General features: G+C 42.6%; 1 protein-coding gene across 1 annotated transcript in view; it reads left to right on the forward strand.

Moving 5' to 3' along the window:
• The window catches only part of Stard9 (StAR related lipid transfer domain containing 9), an 89,829-nt gene that overhangs the window by 30,192 nt on the left and 40,598 nt on the right, over positions 1–19,039 (forward strand). Inside the window, exons 4-9 of the mRNA XM_028767176.1 lie at positions 5,360–5,476; positions 7,378–7,410; positions 7,495–7,556; positions 9,278–9,390; positions 12,888–12,957; positions 16,402–16,474. Of these exons, the coding sequence (XP_028623009.1) occupies positions 5,360–5,476; positions 7,378–7,410; positions 7,495–7,556; positions 9,278–9,390; positions 12,888–12,957; positions 16,402–16,474 (468 nt within the window). The remainder of the gene's footprint in view (positions 1–5,359; positions 5,477–7,377; positions 7,411–7,494; positions 7,557–9,277; positions 9,391–12,887; positions 12,958–16,401; positions 16,475–19,039) is intronic.

Genomic DNA, 19,039 nt, shown 5'->3' on the forward strand with positions numbered 1-19,039 from the left:
GAGCTTCATGTGGCCTGTGAGTTGAGTCTTGGGCATTTCAAGGTTCTAAGTGTTCATTTCCTATAAGAGGGTATTCTGTGATATAGCCACAATGCAACTTTCAAAATTGAGAAATGAAGTGACTGTTTTAGTGCCCCGTGATCGCCAAACCAAGTTTAGGGTTCAGTGATTGTCCCAGTAATCTTACAGCTGAGAGATGAAAGGAAACAAGCCCAGAGCAGGAAAGAGGGAGGCAGGTCCAGGTTCGTATCCAGATAGGCAAACACAGGCAGATAGGGGCAATGAGCAGGCCTTTGAGTACGCTGCATCAGCAGTGCAGCACCAAGCTGAGTTGGGAGTTCTCAGTCCATGACGCACATACCAGGTATCAGAAGATAGGTTGGTATGGACCCATGCCATCATAATGTTAGATATCTGTCACTTCATGGGGTACAAGAGAATCCTACTCTTTCCTTGGTCTTGTGTGTCTAGTAAATTCTTGGATTCAGCCCTGCTCCTTTAAGATAGGGTTTCTCTGTGTATTCCTGGCTATCCTGGAACTCACTCTGTAGACCAGGCTGCCCTTGAACTCAGACATCACCTGCCTCTGCTTCTCGGGGGCTGGATTAAAGTGTGTCCACCATTCCCAGTTCCCTTATATGATTGTAAAACACCCATGTGCTCTCACAGTTTCAGTTCTCCCCAGTAACTGTACTGAATGGCTCCCCATATATTCCTAGGGATGTCATTCATCAGTTCATGCTGGATTAGTGGTGCTGACTGAGGTACAGTTTCTGGGTCCATCCAATGGCTGTTATTCTTCATCCTCAAAACAGAGTCAAAAGCTACTTGTAGAGTCTCTTAGGGCAGTGTAAATCCACTGTTTTGTACAGTATGGAGTAACTTAGCATAGGACATTGCCTGATCTCAGCGCCAGACAAACAGGAAATCTGTATTCATCTGCCAAAGTCAGATAGAGGCTGATGCTTCTTTCCTGTGGGGAAATCTGCTCCAGAGGAACAGAGACAATATTTGATCTGTACTTGGGCCAGGGCTGAAATGATGTCTATTAACCCTGTGTTAGGCATGATTGTAATTTTTATGGTTCTGGAGTTTGATAGGCAAGGCACTGTACCACTGAGCGCCTGAATTGGGAGCATTATTCATTTCACAGATAAGGAAACTGAGTTTAAGTTATTTGGCCAGAGAGCCAGCTTTTAACACAGAAATCTCAAAGTCTGTGTTTTTTCCTATTAAACTTTCAGTGTATCTCTTTAGAGGAAGAGTTAGGTTGTTCTTTTCCCAACTAAAGCCCCACTGAGTTACAGGTCTTACAAGAATATTCTCTCTTCAAATAAGAGACTCCCAACTCTGCTTTTTATAGCACAGTGAAGTTTCATGGTGGGTCAGTGTGTACATATGTCCAGTCATCCTCACCACACCATCTCTGCGATGGGCGGGTAAGTACCCCTGTTAAGGTTTCTCTAAGTGACTAATGGTGTAATTGAAATCATATGATTGAGTAAGTGCCAGCAATTGTTTAGATCAGTTTCTGAATTAAAGGTTCTTGGTACCAAATAGAGTTAATTTTTAAAGAAAAAAAGAATCCCATCAAAACCCAAGTCTTTTCAGACTTGAAGCATCCCTCTTAGTTCTTCACTAGAATGTTTCTGGTAGCAACATTTGAAGTTAATATTTGATACTTAGTTTGAATACTTTCTCATTCTATATTGGAATTGTCTCAGTTTCTATTGCTTTGATAGACACTATTGACAAAAGTCAACCTGAGGAGGAAAGGATTTATTTTATCTTATACTTCCAGGTAATAGTTCATCACTGAGGCAAGTCAGGCAGGGCAGGAATCTGGAGGCAGAAGTCTTGAAGGAGTGCTGGCTTCTTATTGGCTTGCCCCTCATGGCTTTCTGAGTCTGCTTTTTTACAGAAACCAGGACCACCAGCTCAGTATGGCACCACCCACAGTGGGCTGGGCCCTACCCCATCAATCAGGAATTGAGAAAATGCACTATAGACCCGTCTACAGGCAACTCTTTGTTTGTTTTTAAGATGGAGTTTTCTGTGTAACAGCCTTGGCTGTCCTCAACTCACAGAGATCTGCAGGCCTCTGCCTCCTGAGTGCTGGGATTAAAGGTGCACACTGGACTGAAGGTCGCCTACAGGCGACTCTGATAGAGGCACTGTTTTCAGTTGAGAGTTCCCCTTTCCAGATGACTCCAGTTTATGTTAACCTGACATAAAACTAGCCAGACAGGAATCACATGAGTTTTTTAAAGTTACTTTTGGTATGAGTCAACTTGGGATAGATAACATAATATCTAACAGAACAAAAATCTATCCAGACCAAAGAAACCTATCAATGGCAAGTTCCTTTAGTAATAGATAGGCCATCCCTTATGTTTGGCTCTTGAGTGGTTGTCATGAAATTGTTAACAGTGTTGCTGATTCTAGCTGAATTTGAGAAAGGCATATAGGCATGTCTTACCCAAGTATGGTGTGTACCCATTTAATCTCAACAGTCAGGAGGCAAGAGGCAGGTAAATCTCTCTGAGTTTGAGGCCAGCCTGGTCTACAAAGCTAGTTCTAGGATAGCTGCACAGAGAAACCAAAAAACCAACCAACCAAACAATCAAACAAACAAACAAAACAAAAGGCTATGGTTAGTCTGGATTATATACTTTCTACTACTTGAACTCTTAATGATAGATAGATAGATAGATAGATAGATAGATAGATAGATAGATAGATAGATAGATAGATAGATAGATAGATGGATGGATGGATGGATGAAGTTGTTTATCTCTCCTGAATAGGAGTCTGCAGTACACTGTAGTTCAGTGACTTATGTTAACCTTTAGGTTGTCGTAGTGAGCTGTTTACATCTGCTTCATTGTGTTAACCTGGGTGCAGTAGAACACACATTCTTTGCCTATTTTTCTCTTTCTAAGTTTGTGGATTTTCCAGGATCGGATGGGCTAAGTCCATCATTCTTGACTGGAGCCCAGAAGCCTGTTGACAACTTTTATCATTAGGCAAAGTGCTTTCTTTAAAGATATGTTCAGAAAACATTTAGGCAGTTGTTTGCATTTGGATAAAGACATAGACAGAGAGGACCTAGGCCCACTGCACATATGTAGCAGATGTGCAGCTTAGTCTTCATGCGGGTCTCCCAACAACTGGAGCAGGGGCTGTCCTAGACTCTGCTGTCTGCCTGTGGATCCAGTTCCCCTAACTGGGACACCTTTTCTGGCCTCAGTAGGAGAGGATTCTCCTAGTCCTGCAGTGACTTGGTGTGCCAAGGTGGGGTGATACCCAAGGGGAGGGGCTACCCTTTCTCAGAGGGGAGGGTAATGGGGTAGGGGCTGGGTGAAGGAGGGACCAGGAAGTGAGTAAGGCCTTCGATGAGGATGTAAAGTGAATAAATAAATTAATGAATGGGAAAATATGGACAAAATAACATTTTTGTTTGGTTTTTTGTGTTTTTTTTTTCACTGTCTTTTTACTCTGCTCAGCTGATCATAAACTGTGGGCAGAAAAAAATTATATTTAGATATGTTTTTTTGCTATCTCCACCTGTTTTCCTAGCTCCTGCCCTAGGAAGTTGGAGTTCTGTGGAAGATTTTCCAAATAATTAGTGGGTAGTAGTTAACTCATCTAGGATAATGCAGCCAAATAGACTACTTCTTCAGGCTCAAGAATGTTACCTGCTCTGACTTTAGGAGGCAAACAAGACCTCACCCAATCTTTATCTTTGCTAACATGGAGTTAGTGTGACTAGAGAGAGATCATGGGAGCTCAAGTCTTTTACTGCACAAAAGCAAACAAAAACAAAACAGTTGTCTCCCAAGAAGCATAAGTGCAGCTGCTAAAATACGGAGCCATGCAGTCCTTACTTAGCTCCTGACTTTTTCTGGTTGCCCCTAGTTTCATGTGTGACATCAGTCTCTACAGCAGTCTGTGTGATACCAATGCAAATATCCATCTTACAGCTAGAGAAACTGAAGCTTACAAAACTTGCCCAGGATCACCCTGCTTTGAAGTATAACCACCCACACTACAATTTGGAACCATAGCAGATGAGTCAGAATTGAAAGGGAAGTTAAAAAAAACCAAAAGATCAGGAACACATTGACACCCCCTAGGCATCAGGAATCACAGCACAGAACAGGCAGCAGCGCCACCTGCCACACTTCTGCTGCATGTTTGTTCCTCTGGGGGCGTTTGTCAACTGCTGCCTGCTTTTGTCTTTCTTTGGGAAGTAAGTCTCTCCGGTTGGTAGCCTCTTCTCTGGTGTCATTGTACTAGCACCAGCAAGTGAAGAGGACATTGAGTTAGAAGAACTGGGTTCTGCTTTTCACCAAGATCAACACCAGTGGCTGAAAATGTTCGGGTGCTGCCTAGCAGAGTTCAGTTGAAGCTTTGGGAAACCTAGGAACTTAAAGTCCAGTTACCACATGAGGACTTCTGGAGGTTTCTGAATTTGTCATAAAACCTGACCTCAACTGAAGTGCTTGTCTAGCAGAACCTGCCAACTCTCAGGGGCAGTCAGAAAACGGATCCTCGGGGACAACTTTCCCTAATTTGCGAGCAAAACTGATCCTGTGGGGTCTTCAGACCTTGAATTTACCTTTTTTGGGCAGTGTTTCACTGTCACCATTCCATTAGCCGTAGTATTTCCCTGTGTATGAGGAAAAGTATGTTCTTGCTTTTTATCTTTGTCCTGCCTTAGATTCTTTTTGTTAGACTGTGGAACACTGGGGCTGAGATACAGCTCAGTCCCTTAAGAATACTCACTGCTCTTTCAGAGGACCCAGTTCAGTTCCTAGTACACAGATAGCTCACAACTGTCTGTAACTTCAATCCCACGGGATCTAACGCCCTCTTTTGGTATCAGCAGGTACACAGAGATACATGCACATACACAGAGATAATTAAAATAAAATAAATCTTTTTAAAAGGACTAGGAAATATGTACTTTAAAAAATCTAGGCTAGGGCTGGAGAGATGGCTCAGCAGTTAAGAGCACTGACTGTCCTTCCAGAGGTCCTGAGTTCAATTCCCAGCAACCACTTGGTGGTTCATAACCATCTGTAATGGGATCTTCTGGTCTGTCTGAAGAAAGCAATGGTGTACTCACATACATCAATCAATCAATCAAAAAATATAGGCTGATATAGGTACTTAAAAATATTTGAGCAATTGACTTACTGAATTTTTCCTTATACTCTTTTTCCTGAAGTTGAATTGAGTCTTATGAAAGGATTGCGTTTAGATTCAATACGTTATATTTTTTAGATTTAAAATATTTCTAAATGTGCTCTGGGAAGACAGACCAATGACAAGCTGTCTGCTTTTGTTGTTACAGGTGTTCCGGGACTTAGGGACTGAAGTACTGTCTGAAGCTGCCAAAGGCTACAACATATGTCTCTTTGCATACGGGCAGACAGGCTCTGGGAAGACATACACCATGCTGGGGACTCCAGTGAGTATTAGCACTGAGGTGAACTATCCTCTAATGCCACAGAAAATCTGAGTCTTACATTGTCCTCACCACTGTGATATAGAGTGTAGCCTCCATAGGAGGCGTTGATGAGATTGATGGCCCTCTTCCTGTTAACAATGGGACTTCACCACTTTTTGTTTTGTTTTTTTGTTTGTTTGTTTTTGTTTTGTTTTTTGGTTTTTGTTTTTGTTTTTATTTTTTTCAAGACAGGGTTTCTCTGTGTAGCCCTGGCTGTCCTGGAACTCACTCTGTAGACCAGGCTAGCCTTGAACTCTTGAACTCAGAAATCTGCCTGCCTCTGCCTCCCAAGTGCTGGGATTAAAGGCGTGCGCCACCACCGCCTGGCAGGACTTCACCACTTTAACTGCGTGGTAAACTTTGTATAGTTAGTTTCTTTTTGTGAAACCTTGAAAAACCAGAATTTCATGGTTCCCTTTGACAAAGAGTCTTATTGGTCCTACTGGAGACACATATCACTTCCAGGTCCTTCACTTGAAGCTCAGTACTTTCGTTGGGGATTAATTTGGGCTAACTCCTAGTGCTATACAAAGATGAGACTGCTGTGTCCAAGTTTAAAAGCTGTGTGTGTTAAAAGAAAACAAGAGAAACACTGGAAGCATTTAAAACTACGCAGAGTGTAATGCAAGTTGTTTTTAATCACAGAGAATTGAGGGAATAATTCTAGGTGTGGTAGTGCACACCTTTAATCCCAGTGTTTGAGAAGAGAGGCAGATAAATCTCTTGAGTTCCCAGCCAGCCAGGGATGCACACTGAGACAAACAGCAACAAACTCAAAACAAACAACAGCAACAAATTAAAGTTAAAAGGACAGCATTCTTTAATAATACCTTTTCTGATGCTAGATGTGGTGGTACACACCTTTAGTTCCAGCAGAGGCAGGAAGATCTCTGTGAGTTTGAGGCCAGTTTAGTCTAAAAAACAAGTCCAGGATAGTCAGGACTCTGTTACACAGAGAAATCCTGTCTTGAAAAACAAAAAAAAAAAAAAAACAAAAACAAACAAACAAACAAAACAAAAAAAAACAAAAAAGAAAAACAAAGCAAACAAACAAAAGACTATCCTTTGTTTTAGATTTAGAAGCATGCTAATGAGGTGACCTGGGCAGTGGTTGACAGATAACCTTATATAGGGACAGTCTGAAATATTCACCCCTCTGGACCCAGCTCTTTGTTTCCTTTGTTCATGACTGGTGTGGTTTCAGATATTTGAAATTAAAAGAAGAAATTGCCCATTGAACCAAGAGGAATAAAACCATAAACCTTTGAATATGAGGTAGAGGAAATAGCAGCTTCTTTGAATTTCTGCACAGTTTTGCAGAGGGTGTTCATTCATGTGTCCTGTGTCTAGGGATAGCAGTAGGGATCTAGAAGAGACCACATGAGTAGTGTGAACTTACCCAAGCACGATAAAGTTCACTGCAGGAAAGCGCATGTCAGTCGGGCAGTGGTGGCGCACACCTTTAATCCCAGCACTTGGGAGGCAGAGGCAGGCGGATTTCTGAGTTCGAGGCCAGCCTGGTCTACAGAGTGAGTTCCAGGACAGCCAGGACTACACAGAGAAACCCTGTCTCGAAAAACCAAAAAAAAAAAAAAAAAAGGAAAGCACATGTCTAGGCTTGCCTGCTTCTCCTATCTGTCTTATGGTGAAAATCTGCCTCTCATCTGTATGTTCCTTTTGTTAGTGTCTCCATCTTCTATATACTTCTATAGAGGCTAGCTAACACACACAAGCTCACACCCTGTGTGCTCAGGGACTCCAGGTTTCCGGGTGTTTTGTGGTAAGAGGAGGGCATGTGCCCCAAGTAAGGAGTAATGTTTTCCTTTTTTTTTTTTTTTTTCTTTTTCTTTTTTTGTCACCAGGCCTCTGTTGGGCTGACTCCGAGGATATGTAAGGTACGGATTCTCTTTTGTCATGCTCTCCCACAATGAGTTTTCTATGTCAGCCCCTCCAGTAAATCTAACCCTCTGTTTGTGCAGGGTCTCTTCATCAGGGAGGATGACTGTGCCTCGCTGCCTTATTCCCGTAGCATAAAAGTAAGGTAAGAGCTCATTTCCACTCTAGATTTCACACATCCCGCTCCTTTCACAGAGTCATTAGAGGGATGGACAGAATCCACAGAGGACACATCGTGTAGTACAGGATGTGGAAAACGTACTTAAGCCTTTGGGTTGCAGAAACTGTAATTCCCTCCCCTGAACTAGCCCATCAGGTTCCTCTAGCGCCTCTGTTCCCCTCACTTCCTGTAGTCTCATTCTTGCTTTTGGGATTTCCCCTCCTAACCCTTGTTGGCTCATTCTGTAGATTTTAGACCGACTTCCCAGACTAGTACTAGATCCAAGATTTTTGTTTTGTTGGACAGCATCATGCTATGGAACCTAGGCTGGCCTCAGACTCTTTATCCTGCTGTTTTACCCTCCCGAGTGTGGGGTTGTAAGCATGATCCTCCATGGCCTGTCAAAATAATGTTTTAACCAAGCTGCAGTGAGAAAAAAATATTGATACGTGATTACTAGGTTTTCTTTTCTCCACACCCTCTCCCTTTTTTTGTTTTTAATAATTTTATTTGTATGAGTACACTGTAGCTGTCTTCAGACACACCAAAAGAGGGTATCAGATCCCATTACTGTTGGTTGTGAGCCACCATGTGGTTGCTGGGAATTGAACTCAGGACCTCTGGAAGACCAATCAGTGCTCTTAACCGCTGAGCCATCTCTCCAACCCTATTTTCTTTTTTCCCCTTCCTTCTTTCCTTCCTCCCTTACTTCCTTTCTTCCTTCCTTTCTTTTCTGAGACAGGATTTCTCTGCATAGCCCTGACTGTCCTATAACTGGCTGTAGACCAGGCTAGCCTCATACTCAAAGAGATCAGCATACCTCTGCCTCTTGTGTGCTGGGATTCAAGGTATGCACCACCACTGCCTGGCTTTACTAGTTTTTTTTTAAACCTTGTATTCTCCTTCCTTTCTCACCTCCTCTCTTCCACGCCTGTATATGTAATCATTATTGGTTAAGTTAAGAATGAAATAGATCTCTAGAAAGTATAATATCTTGCTCACAGTCTTGATGTGTAAAACAGATTGGAGTTGTCAGCGTATAACAGGCCAGGGATGGGACCGTCCCATTTGATTTCCTCTGTTGGCTTAGTAGTGGTCCTTGAGAGGAAGCATTCAAGTTTATGAGTCTATGGTGTATGGGAACCATCCTCATTCAAAGCTCTACAACCACCCATACCTCCCCCAAATAGTGCCTGGTTGGTGATCTAGGGACCAAGCATTTAGATGCCTAAGACTCTGGGTGGCATTTCTCATTCAAATTACCACAAGTACATATACTACTTTTGGAGAGGACTTGTTTTATTTCCGGCATTCATGTCTGATGGTTCATAACTGCCTATAAATCTAGTCCAGGGGATCTGACTCATTTTGGCCTCTGAGGGCGCCAGCACTCACATGTGCACCCCCCCCATATAAATATTATAGGACAAACAGAAACCGGAACAAAAGAAGGATCACATTTAAAAGTCATTCATCGAGAGCTAATCTTCAATTGGCACTGATGTTATAAACTGGGATGCAATGGTAGCCAGTGGTCAGAATCTTGCTGTGCACATGGAGAAAGACTCTTAAGTGGGAGCCCTGGCTTGGTTGAAGTCTTAAGGTTATCAGAGCCAGAACAGGAAGCCAGAACCTTTTGGTTTTCAATTTAGTGTTTTTCCTTTTTCTTCAGAATCTAATTGCCTTGCCTTTTTCTGTGTCTTTAGCTTCCTAGAAATCTACAATGAACGAGTGAGAGATCTTTTGAAGCAATCCAATCAAAATAAGTCTTACACTTTAAGGGTCAGGGAGCACCCGGAGATGGGGCCCTATGTCCAAGGTGAGCTTCTGTGATCTTGGGAATTGGAGAACCACCTGAGGTGTAGGAAGTTCTCCTAAAGTTTGATAACTTTCTCAGCATGTGTAATGATGGTTTTCTGTGTGCTGGCTACTGTGCTGGACAATGGATGTATGCTACTAAGCTGATATGACATGGCCCTGCCTTCACAGGCAAGCTGAAATTCTGGTGAAAGTGTCATAAGCAGACAATTACACATTGTGATAAAGATTTATAAAGTCGCTAGATTCAGTGATTGAAAAGACTTCTGAGCCAGGTGGTGATGGTGCTCACCTTTAGTCCCAGCACTTGGGAGACAGAGGCAGGTGAATCTCAGAGTTTGAAGCCAATCTGCTCTACAGAGCAAGTTCCAGGACAGCCGAGACAGCGAGAATTACAGAAACCCTGTCTCAGAACACCAAAAAGAGAAGGAGGAGGAAGAAGAGGAAGAGAAAGAGGAAGAAAGACCCCTGTAATTCCAGCAGATGTATTTCTGTAGGTTCGAGGTCAGCCAGTCTACAGGGTGAGTTCCAGTACAGCCAGGGCTACACAGAGAAATCGTGTATTGAAAAACCAAAAAGGCCAGGCAGTGGTGGCGTACACCTTTAATCCCAGCACTTGGGAGGCAGAGGCAGGCAGATTTCTGAGTTTGAGAGTTCAAGGCTAGCCTGGTCTACAGAGTGAGTTCCAGGACAGCCAGGGCTACACAGAGAAACCCTGTCTTGAAAAAAAAAAGAAAAAAGAAAAAAAAAAAGAAAGGGTCACAGGCCCCAGTCCTGGGAAGATGAGTAGAGTCAAGCACTGACACTGGGCCTGGGTATCATCTCTCATTTACTTTATTAGCCTTGGTTTAGCAATTTAGGAGGGACAATTGTGCTCTTTTAAGGAGTAAAGTTGTATCCTTTTATTGTGGGGTGTAGCCACTAGATAAAACTACTTGGACACAGGTTCAAGCCAATAGAAAGTCTTTATTAGCCAGCGAGCAACTGTACTAGGTGTTCAGAACCCAAGTACAGTCCTGAACTTTCTCAAGGTGGTCCTTTTTTAACAAAAGATTTAATTATTATGTATGTAGTGCTCTGTCTGCATGTATGTGAGCTGCCATGTTGTTACTTGGAATTTAACTCAGGATCTCTGGATGAGCAGCCAGTACTCTGAATCACTGAACCATCTCTCCAGCTGTCAGGGTGGGCTTTTAAGCACAGAGAGAAAAAGAAAAACCTACATCTTGGCACCTCAGCAAGAATAGTCAGCCAGAAGAGGAACTCCAGAAGCCAAAACAGGAGAATAGGATGTTTAGTGACTTTCCTGGAGCTCTGGACTTGGATGGATTAGGCCTTGTTCTCCTTTTGGCCGGTGTTAAGGTCTCCATGCTAGACTCTTAGGTTAGAGCGGTGCCTCTGTGCCTCTAACATGGTGTCAGTTATTCTAAGGTCTGGGGGCCTGTAACTGATAAGCTGTGTTACATTCCTCACAGCCGTATGCTAACTTAAATCCTGATAAGGAGAGACACATGAGAGCTCTTCTGAACAGGCATGGCTGGTCAGTGGCATTCATTGATCCTGCTACCAAGTGTTTCTTTCTTCCCCCCCCCCCCCCCCCCCGCAGCCTGGTGTTGGTAATGAAAATGTCCCTTTTAATTTCCTTTTCTATGTAAAACAGTACTATCAAATACGTCAGTGACCAGACTCCACATTTCAAAGTGTTCCCTGCCACTCTCTCTTCTTTTCTTTCTGTTTCTCTCTGCCCTCCTTCCTCTTCAGACACAGCCAGGAGACCTCAGCACACCTCCACTTGACTCTTCCCAGTATCCTCTGGAATTTTGCTGTCTTGTCTGTTAAGTCCTTGAAAATACCAGCCAGGGTTGCTTTAGATCTGCCTCGTAATTTTAGTTTCTTCATCTTTCTTGGGTATATTTCATTTATATTCCCAGGCTTACATGTATGTTTGGTTTGCTGGTAAGGTTTGTGGGAGACAGTATATTTGTAAAGCTGTTCTTAGAAATTGGTCTTCCTGTCGGGCAGTGGTGGTGCACGCCTTTAATCCCAGCACTTGGGAGGCAGAGGCAGGTGGATTTCTGAGTTCGAGGCCAGCCTGGTATACAGAGTGAGTTCCAAGACAGCCAGGGCTACACAGAGAAACCTTGTCTTGGGGAAAAAAAAAAAAAAGAAGAAGTAAGTTAGGATCCAGTAGAGGTGTGAGAAGCTTAGCTGCAGACTTTGGAAAGGTTTATTTACTTCTAACTCAACTGATTCTTGTTTTGATTCCTTTGGGCTTCTTTCTATAAGAACTAATGCCCAAGCAGGTGTTATATGCAATCTCTGCACTCAAGAGGCAGGGACAAGAGGATGTTTTTGAGTCCAATGGCATCCTCAGCTAGAATTGAGACCCTGTTTCAAAAAATAAGACAAACAAAAAATTGAGGGGCTGGGCAATTTGGGTATGGTATGGACAGGCTATAACCCTGTCCCTTGATTCCTGAAAAATTGCTTAGAAAATTGATTGCAGCCACTCACCTGCAGTCTAGTCACTATACAAGTTACTTTGTCAGCTTTTGCTATACATTTATCTAGCAGTAGATCTATGGCACTGTCTGTCCCTGAGGCTCTGATACTCAGCAGAGGTTCTCTAGCACTGGTAAATGCTGTAGGTGGCTTTGCCGTAAAGATTTTCTTTGTGTCTTTAGGCTCATATCGGAAGCCTTCACATTCTGTGATCGCTTGTCCTATCCTTGCTTTGCCCACAGAGCCCCTACCCTCACCCCGCTTGCCTCTGCTCTGATTTGCTCAGCATGTTTGTCCCCTATTTCTGTAGCATTTGTCTATGATGTGTCATATAGTGCAGTTTTATGTTGTAACCTTGAAAGAAGAGAAACATATTTACTATGTATTTTGTATGCTACACTAAGTCTGCCACCTTGTGGGGAAAATGTCACTTTCCTATCAGGAATTTTGTGAGATCCAGCAATAATATATGAGGAGGAGGAGATTTCTTATAACATCTGTAGTAAAGCTGTAAGGAATTTTTTTGTTGTTGTTCTAAGCATGGCCACTACATGAGTTATAAATCATAATCTTTGTGGAAATACACTGGCTACCTGATGAGGTTTCAATACATATTTATTAATTTTTTATCTTATTAGTCAGAGTTCCTCAGTCTAGCTTATCAAGTAAGAATATAAGTAAATTTGTAAGTATAAGAATAATAAGTAAATTTAAAAATTAAAAAAAAATAACTAGAGCTGGCAAGATGGCTCATTGGGTCTAGAGGTTTTTTTCCATCAAACCTGATGACCTGAGTTCAATTCCTAGATCCTTCCTAGTGGAGGGAAAAAGTGACGCCTGTAAATTGCCCTCTGACTGCACATGAGCAATATGGTAGGCCTGCATTTAAACTCATATAGGAGATAATAGGTAAGTATAGTAAGAAGAATGATAGAAGCCTACAGGAAAAGTTAGTTTACCAGAAATTTCATGTGATTTCTTTTCTCCCTTCACAAGGTCTGTCTCAGCATGTTGTTACCAACTATCAGCAAGTTATCCAGCTCCTGGAGGAGGGGATAGCAAACAGGTAAAATGTTTGTTGGGTGGGGGTATTTCTGCAGCCTGCTTTTGCCATCCTGTGTTCCCCTGTCCTTTGGAGAGCATGGCCAAAGGAGAGTGTGGGCGCCACCTTTGCAACGATCTCTCTGCACTTCTCTGCAGTGTACAGCCAGGTCTTCTCAGATCAAGAACATGACTAAGTTACTGTACTTCGCACTACAAAGGAAATAGAGTTTGTTCTGGACATGATAATATTGGGTAGTAATGTCTTCTCAGCTTGGCAAAGATGAATATAGGATAAGATGATTCATAAAACCATTTTTTTCATGTAGTTTTCTATTCTTGTGAGGCTATAGGCAAATGAAACTAAGAGAGTAACTTGGTGGCTGGAGCGATGGCTCAGCAGTTAAGAGCACTGACTGCTCTTCCAAAGGTCCTGAGTTCAATTCCCAGCAACCACATGGTGGCTCACAACCATGTGTAATGGGATCTGATGCCCTCTTCTGGTGTGTCTGAAGGCAGCAACAGTGTACTCATATAAATAAAATAAATACGTCTTAAGAGAGTAACTTACGTGCCCCTCAAGCTGCTATGCAGTGTGATAACAATTTCATGTTTTCAATTAATGTGAAGACTTAAAACATTACTAATAAATGCCTAGGGGAAAGCTGTTTCCCCTTGAGGACATGTTTATAGTCTTATATTTATCCTATTAATACTAGACCCTTTAACTGAAAAACAAAGGGAAAAACTTAAATTTAACATTCTAGTCCCAGAATTTCATGGAACCTTCTCAGAAGAACTTTTACCTGGTATTCAGGATAAGCTGAGCTTTTGAATCATTAAGAATTATGATTCAAGCGGGTGTGGTTGTACATTCCAGGTGGACCTTTGTGAATTCGGGGTCAGCTTGGTCTCGTAGGAATTTCCTGGACAGCCAAAGCTACACAGAGACACCTTGGAGATTGGGGGCTTAGGTCAGTGGTAGAGCACTTGGGTTTGGTCCTCAGCTCCAGGAAAGAAAAAGAAGGAGGAGGAGGAGGAAGAGGAGGAAAAGGAAGAAGAAGAGGAGGAGGAGGAAGAGGAAGAGGAGGAGGAAGAGTAAGAAAAAAAGAGTCCATGAAGAAGGAGGAGGAGTCCATGTCTCAAAAAAAAACAAAAACAAAATAACAACAAAAACAAGAGTTAAGAGGCAGGTGGGCATTCCAGGACAGCCAGGGGTATGCAGAAAAACCTGTCTTGAAAAACCAAAAAAAAAAAAAAAAAAAAAAGAGGCAGGTGGGCATGAGGTTGCCTGCTTGTAATGCCCGCAGTAGGAGTGGCTGAGGCAGAGTGAATCAGTTTGAGACCTGCCTAGGCTGCATAGTATGTTTGGGGATCCAGTGAAGGCTCACAGCAGTCTGTAACTCCCAACCTGCAGGGCATATGAAGCCTCTTTTGACCTTTTCAGGCACCAAGTATATATGTGGTACACATACATACAGACATTCATGCATGCACAATAATAAACATACACACAGACATTCATGTATGCACAATAATAAGCAAAAATTTTTTGAAAAAATAAATAAAAAGAAGTGTGAGGAGCTGCTGTATTGTTCAGTATGAGCCCAGCACTGTGGGAACTAGATGTGATGATGCACAGCTACAATCCCAACACTCAGAGATAGGAGTAAGTACAGAAGCTCAAAGCCCAGCTTAGCTACATACCTGATGCCAACCTGGGCTATGTGAGGGAATAGGAACTGGAATTCGACTCAGTGATAGCACGATTGCCTAGCATGAGCCCTAGGTTTAATCCTAAATGCCAACAAAGAAACAAACGAGCAAACGAAGTGAATACAATAAATAAATAAATTCATCTAACTCTCTGCATCCTTAGGGTATAGAAACACCTCCTAGATTTTTAGCCTTTTCTGTCCTCTAGCTCCTTAGAGAAGTCAGTGAAATAGTCTGAGATAGTTTTAAGCAGAAGATTCATTGACCTGGATTTAGGTAAAGGAGGGATTAACACTGGGATGGATTTCTAAGATCTGCTCTGAGCTCTACGTGTAAACATGGCCTCCATGTAATTCAAGGTCCCAGGTCAAAAGGCTTTCTGACACTGTTAGATAAATTCTCTGCTCTATAGCTTAGCTTTCTGTGAGGTTTCTCCAGCATACTTACTACCCACACTTGTCTTTTTTTATGTGTATGCTGTTGTTGTTTTTTTTTAAATATTTATTTACTAATTTGTATATGTGTTTATATAAACACATTGTCAAATGTCTTTCTCTGTTGTCTTCCACCTTACTTTTGAGTCAGGGTCTCTTACTAAATTTGGAGCTCATTGATTGGCTAGACCAGCTTAGCAAGCCCTCTGAGATCTTCCTGCCTCTACCTCCCAGCATTGGGGTTACAGACGTGTGTCATCATGCCTAGCTTTTACATTGATGCTGAGGATTCAAGCTCACTTTACCCACTGAGCCATCTCCTTAGTCTTTTTTTTTTTTTTTCGAGACAGGGTTTTTCTGTGTAGCCCTGGCTGTCCTGGAACTCACTCTGTAGACCAGGCTAGCCTCGAACTTCGAACTCAGAGATCTGCCTGCCTCTGCCTCCCAAGTGCTGGGATTAAAGGCGTGCGCCACCACCGCCCGGCTCATCTCCTTAGTCTTGTTTCTGAATGATACAGGGTCTGTGCAGGCTGGCCTCAGATTCTGTCCTGCTGCATTCCTCTTTCAGGTGCTGAGATTTTAGGTGTGAATTGTCACCATTACCAATATAAGTCACTGTCTTTAAATAAGCCTATCTTTGGGATATTGTTCCAGGTTGATAACACCCAAATATTCTAATTTTACTTTTTTTTTTTTTTGGTTTTTCAAGACAGGGTTTCTCTATACTAATTTTACTCTTAATTTTTCTTTTATAATTTCAAAACTGTTTTAGTGCTAGCTACCATGGAACCACTCTCTCCCTGTTATCGTCAGGTAACAGCACCTAGAGTACTGCGTCTGCCTTCTTTGGACTACTTTTTTTTTTTTTTTTTGAGACAGGCTTTCTCTGTGTAGCCCTGGCTGTCCTGGAACTCACTCTGTAGAGCAGGTTGACCTCGAACTCAGAAATCCGCCTGCCTCTGCCTCCCAAGTGCTGGAACTAAAGGCATGTGCCACCACTACCTGGCTGGACTACTTTTTTTAAAATTTATTTTTGTATGTATGGTTTTCTTGCCTTAATGTATGTGTACCACATGTGTGTTGTGCCCACAGAGGCCAGAAGCAGATGTCAGATCCCTGGAGCTGGAGTTATGGATAGTTGTGAGCAGCCACATGGGTGCCGGGGATTGAACTCAGGTTGTCAGGGCTGGCAGCAGGTGCCTTCACTCACTAACCTATTTCACTGACCACAGTTCTAACATGTTTTAGGTTTCGGGGTCCCTCAGGTCCCACCATGCTTAAATGGTCCTTGCATTAACTGTCTTGCCTTGTGTACACAGGATCACAGCAGCCACCCATGTTCACGAGGCCAGCAGCAGATCACACGCCATCTTCACTATCCACTACACACAGGTTGGTTGGTCCTCCTCACTGAATGATTTCTTTCCTTGCGCCTTGTGATTATTTTCTCTTTGTTTTCCTCCTACCTTTATGCTTATTCATTCTCTAATACAATTGGCTTCTTTAATATCTTCTATTTATCTTTTGCTCAGAACAGTTCAGATTACTTCCACACTTATTAGATCCGTATGGGCCCATCTAAAATGAAAGTCAAGGTTGAAATGAAAGCACATATTAAAATGAAAAGAGCATAACGTTCACGTCCCATATGATGGAGTGAGAAGATTGACAAGTGCAGTTTCCAAAGGCAAATGTAAAACAAGAGTCAACTATTTGTGAGTTTTGAGAGACTAGAGACATATTGCAAAGTACATACCCCATGATGTATAGGATTGCAAGGAAAAACAGCACAGATATATGGTATTCTTGACTTGGCTTCTCCCATGACCTCTCTCATCTCTAGCTGCTCTAGTGAAGAAGTTCAATACAGAAGGTAAGGCTAAGATTAGCAGTGGCCATTGCTGCCTTCAGGGTGGTTCACTTGATTTTGTGTGGTTAGTTACAGTGAGTATCTTGTGGAAGCCAGGAACAAGCAGATCAGTGGCTCTTAGCTTTAGATGTGGATCTTTTTCAGGTAAGTCATGAACTGCCGGACTGGGGATTTAACAGGGAATCCTGAGAGGTGCTACAGGCATAGTAGGTTTAATAATATCTTTGGTATCGTGGGTATGAGAAGCCATGCACATATGCAGCATAAACTAATTGATCCTGTGGAGCTGGAGAGATGGCTTAGTGGTTAAAAGAGTGTACTGCTGTCCCAGAGAGCAGAGTGCAGCCCCCATCGTTCATGACAGACAGCTAATAACCACATGCAACTTCAGGGCATCCAACTTTCTCCTTGGGCGCTAGCACTCATGTGAACATATGCCCTCCACACAAATTTAAAATAAAAAAGTCTTTAAAAAGCCACCCACACAGTCCTGATATGACTGAACCTGTACATATTTATAGAGGAAACACTGTGGCTAGTGAATACTGAAGTATCCTGAACTTTTAATGCATTTCTCTGCTGACATGAAGGTCCATCAATAGACTAGAAGTCTTATTGAATCAAAACATGAAGTACTTGGGAAGTGCAAGCCGGGGCATCAGGAATTCAAAATCAGTCTGGGCTATAACAAGTTCAAGGTCACTGGGCACGTTGGCACACACCTTTAATCCAGCACATGGGAGGGAGAGGCAGGCAGATCTCTGTAAATTTGAGGCCAGCCTGGTCTATAAAGTGAGTCCAGGACAGCCAAGGCTACACAGAGAAACCCTGTCCCCAAAAAAACAAACAACAGAAGCCAAGTTCAAGGCCAGTCTGGGCTATGTAAGGCTCTGTAACTAAATAATTGAAACAGAAAGACAAAACAATGAGATACGTAGTCTTTGCTTGTAATCTCAGTACTTGGGAGGTACTGGGAAGAAGTTCAGAAATTCAAGGACAGCTTGGGCTACATGATATCCTGTTTCAAGAAAACAGACTGCATGGTAGTGCTTGACTTTAATCCTAGCACTTGGGAAGCTGAGGCAGGAAAATTGCAAGCTTGATGCTATTCTGGGATAGAGAATGAGCAATTAAGTACACTTGACAAAATGTTCAATATCACTAGTGTTAGTATTCTGTCTAAACTCCACCTCCACAGTTATCTGGCAACACCCAGGTATGCTCTGCCCCACAGTTACTTGGCAACAGCCAGGTAGGCCTGCCCACTATAAAAGGGGCTGCTTGCTTCCTCTTCTCTCGATTACTCTTTTACTCTCTTGCCTCTAGCTTCTCTCTGTCCCCTTGCCCTTCCCCTCTTCCTTTCCCCCTCTCTCCACGTGGTCATGGCCGGCCTCTACTTCTCTTTCTCCGCCATCTTCTGTTTCTCTCCCCCCACCTTTGCCCTCTGCCCTGAATAACACCCCCTCCTCCTTTGGAACCGTTTGGTCTGGTGTTGTCTGTTCTAAGCTGCGCGCCGAAGTCTAACAACTAGTAATTAAAGAAATACAAATTAAAACCTAATAAAGCACTACTTTTGACTATGAATAATTTTTCATTGGTTTTTGTTTGTTTTTTTTTTGAGACTATTTCTCTGTGTAGACCTGGCTGTCCTGGAATTCACTCTATAGACCAGACTGGCCTTGAGTGTAGAGATCCCTCAGCCTCTGCTTTTGCCTATTGAGTGCTGGGATTAAAGGCATGTGCCACCACTGCATGACTACCATGGATAAAACTTTAAAGAGTTTTAATACTACATGTTGACAAGGCTAGAGTTCTCTATAGTCATATACTACAGGTATAGAATGGTACAACCTTAGAAAAGACCAGTAGTTTCTTAGAAAGTTAGATAAAACCTAATCATATGACCCAGCATTTCCTCCTTGGTATCTGTGATGGTTTGTATATGGCTGGCCCAGGGAGTGGCACTATTAGAGGGTGTGGCCTTGTAGGAGTAGGTGTGTCACTGTGGGTGTGGGCTTTAAGACCATCATCCTAGCAGCTTGGACTTTGCTCTGTAGAATGACCTTGAACTCAGAGATCTCCCTGCC

This window comes from Grammomys surdaster, unplaced genomic scaffold, assembly GCF_004785775.1.
Source record: "Grammomys surdaster isolate TR1022 unplaced genomic scaffold, NIH_TR_1.0 170, whole genome shotgun sequence".
Classification (NCBI taxonomy): Eukaryota; Metazoa; Chordata; class Mammalia; order Rodentia; family Muridae; genus Grammomys; species Grammomys surdaster.